At 42.0% G+C, this 16665-nt stretch overlaps 1 protein-coding gene across 1 annotated transcript in view; it reads left to right on the top strand.

Annotated features, from left to right (window-relative positions):
• The window catches only part of Hmga2 (high mobility group AT-hook 2), a 117306-nt gene that overhangs the window by 88608 nt on the left and 12033 nt on the right, over positions 1 to 16665 (top strand). The window contains exon 4 of the mRNA XM_031349673.1: positions 14389 to 14421. Within this exon, the coding sequence (XP_031205533.1) occupies positions 14389 to 14421 (33 nt within the window). The remainder of the gene's footprint in view (positions 1 to 14388; positions 14422 to 16665) is intronic.

Here is a 16665-nt window from a genome sequence, read left to right as displayed (position 1 = left end):
AGAGAGAGAGACAGAGAGAGAGAGAGAGACAGAGATAGAGACAGAGAGAGAGAGAGACAGTTCAGAGAAGCAGAACTGGCAGAGGCCAGTTTTAGAGCCTAAGATATTGTGAGTCCTGACATAGTCGAATGCTTCTAAGAAAAAGGTGCCTACGGAGCTCCTTTGTTCTCTGATATATGTCTTATGTCTGCACAAATGCTTCTTTCCTGTGGCTGGACAGTAGGAAGTAATCCATCTTCACTCCTATTTGGTTTGTAAATAAAACTGAAAGGGGTCTACTGACCTCTAGACGGGCAGGCGCTCTCCAGTTTGCTCCTCCTCACTCTTAAAGTTAAGTCAAAGGGCATGGCCAAGACGACCACCTCAGTCCTTCCGGGACTGTCTACAAAGGACTGAAAAATGCGCTCACACCTGCCCTTCTGCCGTCCGGGCTCACTTCCAACTCTAACCGGGGCTGAGGAGAGATCCTGGGGGAGCCAGCGCTCATATAAGCTCTCTGCCTTTGCCCACTGAAATTATAATGTCTGTGACATTCAGCCCCAAAAGGGACCCTGGCTGTCTCTCTGCCAGCTCTTTTGCAGTCACTGGGACTGTGTGCCTTGGAATGACTAAGTAGCCTGCCTTTTCTCCTTGCAAATTATGAGAAGGGGGAAATGCAAATCTCCTGGCTAGCCCCAGGTAGTAGGTGGGACTTCCTTAATACAGTGTTTCTGACCTTTGGGGAAATCAATATTAGAAACTGACCGGAAAATGAAAGCATGATCAAAGTTTGATATTTTAAATAATCATTATCTTCATTTTTTAAAAAATGACATGTCTTATGTATCGCAATGAATTTTGTAACTTGGGAAGGGAAAGAATGATGATATTGAACAAGGGAGCTCTCTAATTATTTAAGACTTTGAAAAACAGAAGGGGAAGGGCCTAATTTGTAAGGTTTACTGCAGAGCTTCACTGCGGATGGGGTGTTTGAGGAGATATCTTACTTACTTACTTACCATCTGTGGACAGAGTTAAGCATGAGGCCACTAAGATGGCAGACCGGAGCTGCACTGGACGGAAAGACATCTGTATTTTTCATTCACTTGTGCTGTAGCCCTAAATTTCCAAGCTTGCTTTTTGTTCAGCATCAAAGAAAGATTATTTTATAGTTACCCATTTTTCTTTTTTTAGACCCACATGTTCCATGAAAGGGACGAGAGGCACTGGGTTCTCCCATTTATTCTTTGCAGGCACTGGGTTCTCCCATTTATTCTTTGCAAAGTTATTTTATTTTATTTTATTTTGCCCATGATTCTTCTGCATGCCATTGCACTGGTTAGGAAAACATAATTTTGTTCTTTTTTTCTCTTCCTTTGAAGGAAAAAAAAAATTAAGAGGTTTAAATACCATTCACGTTTTGGAATTTCCTTCTTTTTTTCCTCCTAAACCACCATCTCACAACTATATAAAGCAATCCAATGTTGAAAGAGTTTCACTCCTATAAAGATCTTTTATATGATTATAACTCTCCTGTTTATCAAGGGCTACAAGAACAGAAGCCAGGAGCTAACTGAGTTTATAGCTATGTGTCTATGAACATACGTGTGTGTGGGCGGGAGGTCTACATATAGACCCAAGTGTGTCCAAATGCTCACAGCGTTTTTAGCATACAAATTGCCAATTAAACATCTACAGTTTTCCATCCCCTTGACAATTTTGGCCTATTAGTTGATGGGGGAAGATTGACACTATCAGTAGCAGACTGAAATACTTAACAAATCCAAGACACTGAGGTTTGTCTGAGTCTCTGGCCCTTGGATCAGCTAGTTAAATATTGCGTCGTTTAATTAGCCTTGTTCTTTAACTGTTTCTTGGTAGAAATTTGGCTTTGGAGGTTCAGGTTCTTAAGTAAAAGGAACAGCCTAGGACCCATGAAACAGAATAGTCCTGGCTGCAACTGAGAAATGGAAAGAGGGGTCTTCCCATTCTCTCCCTTTCCTTTTCATTCTGCCAAGGACCCTAGCCCATAGAATGGTGCCCACCCAACTTTCTGAGTGCTCTTCCTCCCCAATTTAAGGTTACGGGAGATACCCTCACAGAGACATGAGACACCTAGAAGTAGGTTTCCCTGGTGACAGTAACTCCAGTCCAGTTGACCCTGGGGATCAACCACCACATCTCAGGCTTCAGCTTCTTTTCTAACATCCTTTCTGAAGAGCCTTGTTATTCCTAAATGGTTTCTAAATATCTCTTTTCTAACACCCATTCTGAGCTGCATTGTTATTCCTGAATGGTTTCTAAGTATCTGTCAGCTGCTCAAATTCCTCCCTCACACACAGTTCACAAAATTACCTATATATTCACAGCACCCCTTCAGAGAGAAGAGAATTCTTATATCTAAAGAGAATGTGCTATGAGCATTTTAATCCTGATTTAGATAAGCGAGCAGTCTGGGAGTTCTGAGACTCCACACAGCCAAATAAGTGAGATACAGCTTCTCAACAGCGGTGGCTTTCTGAGCATTCATAAATTACAAAGAGGGTAAAACGAGCATTGCAGGTGTCTGGTGACCATTTCCTGTGCTCGTTACTTTGTCGGGCGTTAGAGTAATGCCCACATTGTTTAATAGTGTTCTTTTTATCCTTGGATGTTCTGGCTTCTCACTAGAGAGCTACTGGGGCTCATGCCACCGAATGGTTCCCTTCTGGCATGTTTGCAGTCCTGTGTTTTACTATGTAATATGTTGTGGCCATACCCGGAGAATGCTGGGCTTGCCTTCGGAAGAACCCTGGCCCCCTATATTTTTACCAAGTCATGCTTCCTCATGCCCCTGTTTTCCCCAGTGCTGTGCAGCATGCACAGATGCATGCTGAGCAATGGCTATAACTGGGGAGCTTTTCTGCTGGCATGTAACCTTCTTCATACAACCGGAGGTTTGTAAATTGAATGTGATCTACATATAGGTTGAGGGACTGGAAACATTAAGTCCCTACCCTGCAGCCTGGCAGTTGTCATAGGACCTCCTTGTAGTGTCTTACTTAGCCCGAATGAGCCTGAGAAGCTGTACAGGTTGCAGGAGACAGATTCAGCCACTGTGAGGCAACTAAGCAGCTGTTCTCTGAAGGACTTAGGGGCACTGCAGAGCAGATGGGGGAAAGAGCTGTTCCCCTTACAGGAATTCCAGCAGAAAGCAACACAGAAGAAGGTGTGCAGAGTTACAGGCATTTGTGAGCTGCCCTGGTATGGGTACTAGGAACTGAACCCAGGCCCTCTGCAGGAGCAATAAGTGCTCTTAACAGCTGAGCCATCTCTCCAGCCACAAATTTAATAGAATACAAGTTTCTTTCTAAAGAAATCCCCTACGGTGGTACATTTTAAAGACTGCCTCTTTCCCAGAAACCCCCGGAGCTCTACAGGTAGGAGAACAGGAGAGACTTAAAGCTGAGCCTTGTAGGCAGCGGTGGAGTGCTTCAGGGGCTACAGTCTTGATGCAGTGTCATACTATAGCCATGCTAGGAAGAAGTTTTGCGGAATTCTCCTTGATGCCTAATACATGCTACTTCAATGTTTACCGATTAGATCCACTGATAAACAGAACCCATAGGTCAGAGGTAGTTTGTAAGCCACTATTAACCAGCAGTTTTACTTTTAAGTACTGATTCCTGTGATGACTGCGAATGCAAGGGTTATCTCTGTCTGCCTCTTTCCAAGTGTGTGTGTGTGTGTGTGTGTGTCTCCATTCGTGATTCCCCTTTCCTTAACATCAGTTGAGGAGGGCAGCTCTATCCACTAATCAGGTGCTTTAAATAGCTAGGCTAGGGCTGAACGAAGGAAGTCAGTCTAGATAATATCTCTGTGAGCTGTGCGCCTGTGAACTTTGAGTCACACAATACAAAGGAAACTTCCACTGTCCTGTGTGTTTGTGGGGGCGCTGAACAGAGCTCATGAAACACTCTGTTTTGGTGGCCATGGATATTCCTGGAAGGCTGGAAACCAGACTCCTCAAGGCCACCATAGTGAAGACTTCAGTGACAGACCAGCAAATGGGAGGACCATGTGTACCAAAAGTGCATAGTGCAGAGTCCTGTGATCACTCCCAAGGGTGCCACCAAGGTCTTTGATATTGAACAATGAAATCATAAACACTGTTGCTGCCCCTGCTATCGCTGCTGTTACCAGCGACTGCCCCCGCTGGTCTTAGTGCTATTAAGTGGTGTTTATTACATTCCTACTGCCTGCAGTTGCGCTGTGCACTTTAGTGACTCCCAATTTAGTTACCCCCAACAATCCAACGAGGTATTCACATTACACTGATGAGGAAAGTGACATTTAAACTGCTTAAGGAGTTGTACAGTACTCCCTGAGCAGAGTGACTCTCAGACCCCACCTCTGGTTTTTCTCATTCCAAAACTATATCTTATAAAGCTATCTTCAAAGTCCTTCCCCGGCAGAACTCCCCAGGTACCACGAGAGTATAACCCCCAAACTTTGCAAAGTATATTGAGTTTCTTGGAGGGAATCCCACCCCCAGCCCAAGGCCCAGAAAGGCTGCCTTGTAATAGCTCCACCTAACTGGCTTCCACATCCTGAAAGGGCAAATACAATCAGTGCCTCCTAAACATCCTTCCTTTATTTAAAAAGAAAAAAAGAAAAAAAGTTACAGTACTGACATTCCCTCCCAAGATCAGAGGTGCGTACACATAGCAGCCAGCAAGTCCAGACATACCAAAGCGTGTGTTATCTAGAGCCAAGGACTTTACACCACTGCATCTGTAGGGAGACAAGCATCTCATTTCAATAGACAGCTTGTTCATACATTTGGGATCCTCCCGCCTGAACTGACAGGGAGTCGGAAGAGCATCCTAAAACAAAGAGAGCAGTTATTGCCCCCTCAGAGTGGCCCCTGCACGCCCTGGGGTTCTGCTCTTCTTCAGTGTAACTGAGCAGAACTCCGGCTGACTCCCACGAAAAGCTGGTGGGCACTGTCAGATTCCTGAGTATAGGCAGAAGCTGGCAGTATTTATTTCCCTACCACCCATCATCTCTGGAATTCTTTGGGGGACAATGAGTCACAGCCAGCATTTAGGCAGCATGGCACAGTTACCCACTGGATGGCAGGAATGGCTTCACTCTTCAGTCCATGATGAAGTGAATGAACTCAGCAGTTTCCAGAGATAGCCCAGACAAGCCAGGAAAGCCATCTCATGGTGACTTTAAAACGGAAGCCTGTCCATTGTAAAAAGAGGATTGTTCTACCTTGTCAGACTCAGCCCACAAAGAAAGGGCAAAGCAACATACAAGGAAAAGCCTGTGCTTTGATTTCAGAGCCAGGAAGGGGTTCCCATCAGCCACCATGGACAGGCCAGCACAGTGGAAGCCACACTGATCAAAGCCAAACTCATTGCCCCTTATCACCATGTAGTGTGGCACACAGGAATCTTTGTCAAGAATCAGCGATGGACTAACTTGCTAGAACTGGCTCTGTTACCTGACAGAGAAGTTTGCTCAGCACAGAGGAAGAGCTTGTTAAGGGTGTGTGTGTGTGTGTGTGTGTGTGTGTGTGTGTGTGTGTGTTTCTGCCTTTGGCTCAGTGGTTCTCAACCTGTAGGTCTTGACCCCTTTGTTGGTCGAATGATTCTTTCAAAATAGATGGTTGCATATCAGATACCCCGAGTATCAAATCTCTACATTAGGATTCATAATAGTAGCAAAATGACAGTTATGAAATAGCAATGAAAATAATTTTATGATTGGAGGGGTTCTCCACAACATGAGGAAGTATATTAAAGGGTCACAGTATTAGGAAGGTCGAGAACCGCTGTTTGGCAGGACATTTCATTACTAAGATATCACCTCTCACTCTTGTGGTTCTGAGAAAGAGGGAGGTGGAAGAGCGAGAAGGGATGTAAGATAACAGGGTAGAAAGACAGACTCTCGGCAACTCTTGACCACTGTGGAAGGTGTATCATCACAGCACTGGCTATATTTGAAAAATTATATCCTTTCTAGTAAGTTGGAGTTGGGGTTTCCTGTATTCCCAAAAGTCTACTACAGTCATTTTCTTTGATTTACTTGAGACTTATCAGAATTCATTATCTAGGTTCTTATATGTTGGTTTAGTTTTTGTTAGTCCTCATCATATGTATTGATTTGTAAGAAATATAGGAAGACAAAAATCGTATCTAAAAAGTGTGTTAGCTTTCTATTACTATAACAAAATACCTGAAGGAATCAAGTTAAAAAGAAGAAAATGTTACTTTATCTCAATGTTTGGACATTTTAGGCCACAGAGGTTTGGCTTTTTTGCTTTGGAGAAGAGAAAAATTTCTTCCAGGCAATGAGAGGATTTAGAAATTACTTGGAAAGCTTTTTGAAAATGTATTCCCCACAGAAGACAGAGGTGTGTGGGGCTGGGTCAGGTGGGTGGACAGAGTCTCTGCGGCCATCACACTGTGCACTTCGGGGCATGGACTGTTGTGAGTTATGAACTTAGCTCGCTCTCGAGCTGGGCAAGAAATGCTCAGCGTTGGTATCTTTGAAAGTAATTGTGCCTCAATATACATATGCATAAATATTATATGTATGCGCAGGCTCAGAATGAGGTGTTTTAAATAACTTCTTCTGTGTAGCTAAGCAATGCACCATGGCTAAAAATGAAGTGTCATGGGTGCTCACATTTTCAATGGCATCAGGCAGTGAGGACAGAGACCATGCAGCACAAGGGATTAAAGGCAAGAAATTTATACATTTCTTTAATAGGAAGCTATGGGAGTGAGAGGAGAACAGTCTGAAGATGAAGATGGATGGGCTGTACAGGGACCTGTACAGCATCCACAGAGAAGGCAAGCATCTTCATCCCGCCTCATGGATTAGTTTCACACAATAAAACATAACATGAGATTATAAACTCTATCACTGTAGAAGCCACGTCTTACATTTCCTATGTTGTAAGTACCATAAAATGTATATAGCTAGCATTTGTTCTATAATCAAATATGAGAGCAAGTGACAAGAAAAAATAAGACAAGGGAATGATTCACTAGTGTTTATCACAGGTACCTTTGCATTCGCAGCCTTACCTGAATACTTTAGAGTTTGAAAGGAGTAAGAGAGAAATAAAATATTAAAATTATGATAGATGAGGATTAAGATAGGGGTATAAGTAGAGTCATATTTGATGAAGTAGATTTCTATTTTTCTAGAAGTCTGAGGAGAAACAAGATGCTATTTGATTTGTGAAACACTTAAGCCTTCCATGTAGCCTAAGCCAGCCTCAAACTCAGGATCTTCTTGCCTCAGCCTCCCTCGTTCTGAGATTGTAAACATGTACCAGTATACCTGGATTGACATCTTGAACTTACAACAACAAAAATGGCTTTTCTGAGCCAGTTACTATAAAAAAAAAAAAAATCTTTTTTTTAATGCTGATTTGTCCTTAAAATATACTGGAGACATTCTTTCTAATCCTGATTTTCAAAAGATGGTTACTTTAAAATATAATTTTCTCCGTTGGTCATCTCACCCCTCCCCTGCATGAAATGATAGTCTCAGAAATATTTTAGTTATATATTCTTTGAATGATGCCTTTTCAAGCAAGTTACCAAAACACTGACTTTCATTTTTCTAAAAATTAAAAGCATGAGTGTAGGCTGAATACTTACCTAAAAGGCCTACCACTGGGGCCATGTGGTATGAAGATCCAACAGGGATGTGGACCAGGTACTCTGGGCTAGAGTTGGGACTTCCTAAAGAGTGTCCTTGTAACATGTATGAAACTGAATGTTCTACTTCAGATGACCATTGTGAAACTTATGTTGGGCCCATGTGCATTAAATCACTTCATTGCATATGGATTATACTATTCCCATCTGGGCAGTGGAAATACAAAATTAAGTCACTTCAGCCATCACCTCACCTGCATATATAGTAAAAGATGCTCTTGTTTGGTGACGTGCGGAAGCCAGGTTCAGAGCTATGCCCCTAGAAAATGGCAAACAGTCGTAAGCTAAAACTTCGTAGCTGTAGTGTGACAGAGAACCTCTTGGAGAAGCCGAGGTAGATAGTTCCGGGGTAGATGTAAAATTCCACTTGGGTTTGGAATTAAGTAAGTTGGGAAGCCAGCCACATGGCTTTTCTAAAATAGGAACGGAGACCTCGTAATTCACAGATTCTAAAAAAAGAGTCACGGATGCACAAAAAACTAGGGAAGAGTCAACAGGAGGGCACCCTTGGGAAAAGCCAGGATGCATGAGAATGTGGAAAAGGAAGAATTCACTTCCACCGGTGTTGAAAATGCTTCACGACTTAAGCTAGCTCGATCGGGAATAGTTAACATTTCTCAGATTGAATATTAAACCTCCTCCAAGGACAATTACTCCGCAGCTGAAGTCAGCCACACATCAGTGCCAAGAAAACAGTGCTGAATTTTGGGGTCCAGGAGAGAGATGAGTCAGTTGAGTACCATAGGGCCCCCAGCTCATAAACCATGCATCCCTTTGTAGTTCTTGAGAAGATGGGAGGCTACCAATAAATTTATCCTTTAGGAAAGGAGATGGCTAAAATTATGATTCAGCTTTTAAAATTCAGTTTCTGTGACTACTGTTATAGCTCCTAGGAAATACTTAGGTAGCCAAATGGATCTCTAAAGCCATTTCAGAGCTGGGAGTAGCATCATGGTGCTCGCCTGTTATCATGATAGAGTTCAAAGCCTGCCTAAGCTACATAGTGATTTTGAGGCCATCCTGGGCTACGTTAAGACCCTGTCCCCTGTACCACCTCCCCCCCCCAAAAAAAACCCCCAAAACTCTAAATAAATAGGTAAATAATTTAAAATGTTACATGATTCAGTGTAAGACCAGAAACAATGTTTTAGGTCAATGAAACAAGTATTGATTCTAAATCTTTTATGAAAGTAAAATATAATGAAAATAACCACATTATTTCCTCTCAAACATAGACACCATATATATGCCAGGTGTGGTGGTATCTGCCTTTAATCTCAACACTTCAGAGGCAGGAGCAGGCAGATCTCTCTCTTGAGTTTAAGACTAACCTGGTGTTCATAGCAAGTTCCAGGCCAATCAAAGGTGTATAGTGAGACCCTGTGTCCAAGTGGGGGCTGGGGGAGGAGGGAGACCTTGTGTCCAAGTGGGGGCTGGGGGAGGAGGGAGACCCTGTGTCCAAGTGGGGGCTGGGGGAGGAGGGAGACCCTGTGTCCAAGGGGGAAAGCTACTTTGCCCTTTTGCTGCATGGGTCTCAGAATCTCCAAAATATGCTAGTTCCTTTTTCTTATCTGTTCTACAGTGTCATGGGATTCAGACCCCTAAGCTGTTTATGTGGACATCAACAGTTATTTATTTCTTCACTTTGGGTTCAGGTTGACCTAGTCCTGGATAAGCTCACCTGTGTAGCAGTATACTGAAGGTTAGAGAGGCTCCTCTTTGTCTTGACAGGATTTTGTCCCATTAATACAAAGCATTTCTTCTAAGTTTCTTGATGTTGCTCTTGGTGGTGGTGGTGATTTTTTTTTTCTTCATGAGTTGAATTTTAGAAGTTTAAAGCAGAGTCCAGGGAGATGGGTCAGGTCAGTGAGTAGGGCATCTGAAACATAAGTACTAGGTCCCACCTTCTGGACCTGTAGCATCACATAAAAGCCAGGTGGCTCACAACCCTAAATCCAGTGCTGGGCAGGCAAAGACAGATGGATCAAGTAAGCTCCAGGTAGATTGAAAGACCGTATCTCAGAAAGTAAGGCAGAGGGCTAGCAATGCATGCAGCTGGCGGATAGATGCTACTTGCTGCCAAGATGGACAGTCTGAGTCCCATGGAACCCACGTGGTAAAAGAGAACTGACTCCCACAAGTTGTCCTCTAACCTCCTATATGTGTGATGGCAGCCATACATGAGCCTCTGTGCATGACTGCAGACATAAAATATGTAAATGTAAAAAAATGTATTTAGACAGATAACTAGTGAGGAAGGCACCTGATACTGGCATCTAGACTCCATGTGCACACACACATGCATGTGCACACACAGATGAACATAGACACCACACACACATACACATGCATCTAGACTCCACATGTACACACATGTGCATGTGCACACACAGGTGAACATAGACACCACACATACCTATGCATCTAGAGTCTACAAGCAAGAAATTTAAATGAGGGGTCTTCACAAGTTCTCTTGTGCTGAATTCTAATCCCCCATGCATGGAGAGGCTGTAGCCCAGCCAACTGCCTCCACAGAACAAGCCTGCTGTGCACACACACTCAGCAGAAACAGAACCATCATTAGAATTGTCTGAGTGAACAGCTTGAAAGATGTTGCTGCCTCTTCAAGAAAAAAATCATTATGGGATCCATCCCTTTAAAAACATGTCACAGAGATCTTCCACTGTTAGAAAGAGAACACTCTGAGTGAAGTTGTATGTATACCTGGGTCTTGACAGCTCCTATTGACTATTGGCATCAGCACCTAAGAAAGAGCTGACCTAGCAGGGTTTGGCTCCCACAGTGACTGTCTCTGGGGGCTCCTGAGAGATGCATAGAGGAGAGTCAACCCCACTTCAAGAAAGCATAGCTCCTTTGTTTGCGCTGTCTCAGGACTGGACTGCTTTGTTCTGTGGAAGTGAAGGGGGTTTCCTCAGGAGAGAGAATTACTAGGTTCAGGTTGTTTCTGTTTTAGAAATAAACTCAGAGAAATTAAAGTTTCTATGCCTTAGTTTCCTGGTGAGGAAATAAAAAATGGTGAGACGAATACCTTCCCTGACAAGGGATAAAGAATTTTCACCTTTCTGTAGGATGTGTCTGTGCCATGTCATATATTTATCAAAATTTATGAAAACATGTTATTCACTCTAGAGATTAATAAGCAGAGTTATCATCCAGTCCTGAGATCTAAAGTCCCACACACAGATGCAGTGGGCAGTGTGTGTTTGCTTCCAAGAACCGTAAGAACCCTGCTTCTCCATCCCGACACTTAGCTCTGAGCTAGGCGGTGCTAGAGGCCGATAAGAAGCTTGCAATTTGTTGCCCAGAAAGCTTCCAGCTGGCAGTTTACTTCCTTTCTGTTTTTATGAATGGCGGTAGTATTATGATTTGGTCTGTGTTTTTTCTGACAGAAGCCATTCATAAAAATAAAAACAAAACAAAATAACAAGAAGAAGAACAGCAGCAACGGCAGTAACAACAACAAAACTTTCTGGGCACAGTCTGGAGCAAATGGGTGCCAGAGGCTGGGAAAACATCCCAGCGGCCTTAACCGCAGCCAGCGTCGAAGACATTCAAGGGCCTGTTTGTTTGGTAGCCTGAGAAGTAAGAAGTGCTGTGTCTAAGTGTAGCCAGCAGAAGGTCTGTGACATGAACTAGGCCGGGAGCCAAGGCTGGCAAAAGTTCAGACATTGTCTTTCCCCTCACTGAAGTGTCAGGACCTAATTCATGGAAAATTGGGTGAGCTGGCAGCTCTCTCGGAGTTTCATTGAGACGCGCTGTACAGGACTCGCATGAATGGGGCTCTTCAGCCAAAAAAGGAGGGGGCTGATGGGCAAGCGGTAGGAGCCAGACAGCCTGAGTGAGTGTGTGCGCATTCGAAACGGTCTGGGAGTAAAAGCGTACAGGTGTAAGGAGAAAAGAGGAAGAGAGGCAGTCTCATCTTAAAAGTGACCCTTTGAAAATGAGCACTCTCTTGGCACACACTTGTGATTCCTAAGAAGCATAAAGCGCTGTGCTTCCAGGGTTCAAGTCCGCTAAGGGAAAAAAGGAGAACATCATCTCAAAGCCGGGGCTTTGATCATGTTATCTCTGCTGTGAAGTAAAGTCATGAGGCAGATCTTTTCTTTTCTTTTTTAAGTGAAACGATCTCATCAATTTCTCTCTTTTCTTGCTTTTTAAAAAATCTCATCCATCTTTAAAAAAAATACTTGAATTTTTTATATTTTCAACATCCAAGAAAAACATCACTCCCTTAGAGACATTCTATATTCTGAACACAGTGTGTTTAACCCACTGCCCTTGTTTATTTCTGAAAGACTGGAGCAATTTCATTTCTTTGGCTTGAATCAAGGTGGCTCAGTTATATTTGCAAACTTAAGGAATGTGTAAATGGAATTAAGGGGCTTATAATCATATATAACCATGTTGTCAAGAAGTGATCTACCAAAAGGCTGGGAATTCAAATCTGTCTTTTGTACTACTGAAGAATAACAGTAATTTCTGGAACTTGATTGGAAAATTAATTCAGGCTACAGAGAGATTCAGAAGTTTCACTCAAAAAGGAAAATTCATTGATGTAGACATGAAAATAAACCTTCATGGGATACCGTCACAAAAGTAGGTAGATCCACAGAGGCAGAGAAAGGGTTTGCAAATTATAGATCTGAGAAAGGACTGTATTCAGAGCATCAGAAGAGCCCCTGGGTCTTGTCTTGGTCAGAGTTTCTATTGCTGTGGTAAAACACCATGACCAAAAGTGAGCTGGGGAGGAAGGAGTTTACTCAGCCATAGTACTGTTCATCACTGAAGAAAGTCAGGACTGGAACTTAGAGCAGGAGCCTGGAGACAGGAGCTGATGCAGAGGCCATGGAGAAGTGCTGCTTACTGGCTTGCTCAGCCTGCTCTCTTATAGACCCCAGGACCACCAGCCTACTCATAATGGTCTAGGCCCTCCCCCAACAATCACTAAGTAAGGAGATGCTCAACAGGCTTGCCAACAGCCTGATATTCTGGAGTTATTTTCTCAAATGAAGTTTCGTCCTCTCAAACAACCCTAACCTGCTTCAAATTGACACGAACCTAGCCAGCACAGGTCTCAATGTTGAAAAAAAAAATTGTTTTTTTTTTTTTTTTGGTTTGTTTCATCTTGTTTTTTAATGAGCAAAGCATTTGAATACACATTTCTTTACAGAAGCTAAGTGGATGACTAGTTAGTAAGTACATGAAAGATGTTTCATGTAATTAGTAAAGACGGAAATTCAAATTGGAGCGATGGCATTTAACTTTCCATCCAGTTGGAAGTCAAGACTAAAAAATGACAGACAATAACAAGTGCTGGCACATATGTGGAAAAAATTAGAACTCTCCCACGCCAGTGGTGGGTCTATAAAATAGTGTGTGTGCTTTGGAAACCCATTTGGCCACTGCTCAAATCAGGCGGGGGTGGAGTATTGCCATTATCACTCGGCAATACCACTCCTAGGTGATCCACAGTGAATGAGAACCCACCACAGTAGAATATGTTTATCAAAGTTCATAAGAGATGCTCATAGTAGCCAAGAGGTGGAAACAGACCAAGTAGACACCAACTAATGAACATCCAGATAGGTAAAGTGGGGAAGTACTGCTTGGCATACAAAACAGTTAACTGTTGACACTATGCAGGAGTTTTTTCCCGATCTTGTTACCAAAAAAAAAAAAAAAAGATAAAGGAAACTTAAGATAGAAAGGATGTAGTTGGGCTTACAGTTCAAGGGCACACAGTCTGTAGTGGTTCAGGAAGCAAGAGTGGCAGGAGCCTGAGGCAGCTGGCCACATCTCTGTCTGAAAGCAGAGATGTGAGCAATGAGCACTGTTGTTCAACTTCTGTACTCCTGATTCTTCAGTCTGGAACACAGACAATGGGATGCTGCTGGGGCCACTTTCAGGGTGGGTCTTCTCTTCAGCTAAACCTTTTTGGAAACACTTTCACAGACACACTCAGGGGTGTGTTTCCATGGTGATTGTAAATCCAGTAAGATTAGTTATCTCAGATATTACTATATGACTTAGCTTCCTCACCTGGAAACTCAATGTGCCAGAGAGAGAAAAGCAGACACACAAGCACCTGTTGCATGATTCTTCCATTAAAAACAAGACGATTAAGGTAACAGAAGGCAGATTGATGGTAAATTAAGCTCAGGAGGTTGACTAGGAAAGTGGACAGCCATGGGGAGTGCTTACAGATACAAAGTTTCTTTTATGGAAAATAAAAATGTTCTAAAATTAGGTTGTGATATGAATTATGCACCTGTTGCATAGTAAAGATTCCTCTGAATTAACCTCTTTAAATGAATGAATTATGTAGTTTGTAAGCTTTATCTTGATAGAGTCTTCCAACTCTTCTAGTTCTATGAAAGCAGACATTATTCCTACTGCGAGCCTATTCTAGTTCTATGAGAGCAGACGTTATTCCTACAGCAAGCCTATTCCAGTATGAGTACTAACGAGCCTGGGCTGTCATTATTTCACTCGTGGAGATTGTGAGTAAAGGCTCTTTAACTTAGATGAACTTTTGGAATGTTGAATCTTCCCCTTTGCTTTGCAGATCCAGAGCCACGCTGAAAGTGTGACGGAACGCTCAGATTTCTCCCTCCCCGTGCTTCCCTGTAAACTATAACACTTCTTTTCTTTGTTTCTCCCTCAGCCACAACAAGTCGTTCAGAAGAAGCCTGCTCAGGTAAGACGTGAACCCTTATTATTTTTCTCTCAAAAGAACTCAAGTAAAATACATATGGAGGAAGGTTCCCAAGCCTGTAATGAGCATTATCTTATTCTGATTATATCAACATAAAAAAAGTATTGATCATCTGTTGTACCCTTCAGAGCCAGGAATATTTACAGTCTGAGGTTATATTATTACAAACCTCAGACAGAGCCAGTGCACTAAGTCAGCTTGGCAAAGGTACTTGCTGATAAACCTGATATGCTGACTTCCAGGCCCAGAGTCCACTTCCATGTCAGGGCTGCAAATAAATATTTAATTTTATTGTATGTTTTACTAATTCTCTCTTTTTGGGTTTGTTTGATTGCTTGTTTGTTTGTTGTCTGTCTGTTTTGAGATAAGGTCTTTCTATGTAGTCCTGGGGTTTTTTTTTATTTGTTTGTTTTAAGATAAGGTCCTTCTACATAGTCCTGACTGTCCAGAACTCATTCTGTAGACCAGGCTGGCCTCAAATTCAGATCCTCCTGCCTCTGCCTCTGCCTCTCAAGCACTAGGGTTAAAAGCGTGCACTACTATGATGGGTTTTTTTTTTTTTTTTACCATGTCTTAACTGCTAAGTTTTGTCTTTTCCTCTTGCCTGCCTGTAACCCTTTGACATAACTTTCTAGTTGTAAATGACTCTTAATGTATGAATGAAAATAGCTGACTGCTGACCATTGAATTGTTTTGTAATATTTGATATCCTAAAACACCTCTAGTGAGGATGACCAATGGAAATTATGTTAACATTTCCCATTCCTGAACTCTCAGGTCTTGTTTAAAGAAAATCATAACTTGGTAATAATTGAATTAAAATTACCCTTCTTTGGTCTATGAGCCTGGAGATTCTGTCCAAGCTACAGTGTATATACAAACACATAGGATTTGTATTTGTTGAAGAAATAGGTCTTTACATAGATATAACTAATTTATAAATTAATCACTTATAAATTTAACTTATAAAGCATAAGAATCTCTCTCCTGGGTTGGGTTATAACTCAGTGGTAGAGGCTTGCAGAGCATTCAGGAGTTCGTGCTGGTTTCTTCCCATTAGGATTTAAACAGACATGCAGGACATGAAGGTAGAACCTATTAAAGTCAGTTACTACATAGTGCCATGAGTCATGAGGTTCTCTTTCAAGTAGTCATGTAGACCTCCTTCACGTAATTAAAAATAGCCATAGAGATGTTGGTTTCCCTAGAAAGCTTTCTCTCAAAGGAATGTTGCTTTGCTTAGATAAAGCCCATGCAGGAAGCCCTAACATGTGCTCCTCTCTAAAGCTGCTGCTTGGGATAAAACTGAAGTTTTCAAATACATGTAAGTATACAGGGGGAGTGAATAAGATACGTACATGTATTGCTATTGATAAATGCAAAGCTGCGATAGAACAGTAACAGAAAAAAATCACTTTGTTGTCCTAAACCTAAAAGTCCAGCATGGTTTGATCAGTACTAAAAATATTCAGTGTCTTATAACTAAATAAAATGTAATAAACACTTGATATGATATGATAACCTCTTATCCTTCATCAGGAAGGATAATGACGGGTGCTGTACATTTGAGTCAGAGGATACCACAGGCCTCAGCAGTGCACCACAATCTAGAGGTTAATAACCTTATGTGGTTTGCAAGCATTGATTCTGAATCTCCTCTTGGTATTGTAGGAAAGACACACTGAACAAAAAGTAATACTTTAAGAGAATTTCGAAATGCAGAGGTGAGGTTCCTACCGCAGCTGTGCGTGGCGACGATTCATATGCTTATACAAAACACCTAAACTTGGAGCCAGTTTCAAGCATCTCTTTCGAATTCTGTGTTTCTCTACATGAGAGCCTTTATACCACAGAAACCAGCATAAGCTTCCTATCCATGTTTTGAAATGCCTACAAGCACTGGGCATGCACATCATCCATTCTGTTTGACTTGGTTTGGAGACCTTACATAAGTATTTTCTTTTTCTTTCTTTTTTTTTTTTTTTTTTTTTTTTTTTTACTTTCACAACAGATTTTATTGGTCAAGGAGCAGAGTACACAGACAATCCAATTCCTATCACACGTACTCAAAAAAAAAAAAAAAACCCTATATATTGTGTTCACGTACCCAAACTCTGAAGAGTCACATTGTGTTCATGTACGTAAATGAAGAGCTACTTATTGTTTTTCTTTGAACTTATTCCAGTGATGTTCCAGCCTCAAACTTGGCAAGTTTCTCTAAGACCT

The sequence above is a fragment of the Mastomys coucha genome, unplaced genomic scaffold (genome assembly GCF_008632895.1).
Source record: "Mastomys coucha isolate ucsf_1 unplaced genomic scaffold, UCSF_Mcou_1 pScaffold4, whole genome shotgun sequence".
Taxonomy (NCBI): Eukaryota; Metazoa; Chordata; class Mammalia; order Rodentia; family Muridae; genus Mastomys; species Mastomys coucha.
The sequence above is the reverse complement of the archived record's forward strand: the minus strand, read 5'-3'. Positions and strand labels throughout refer to the sequence as shown.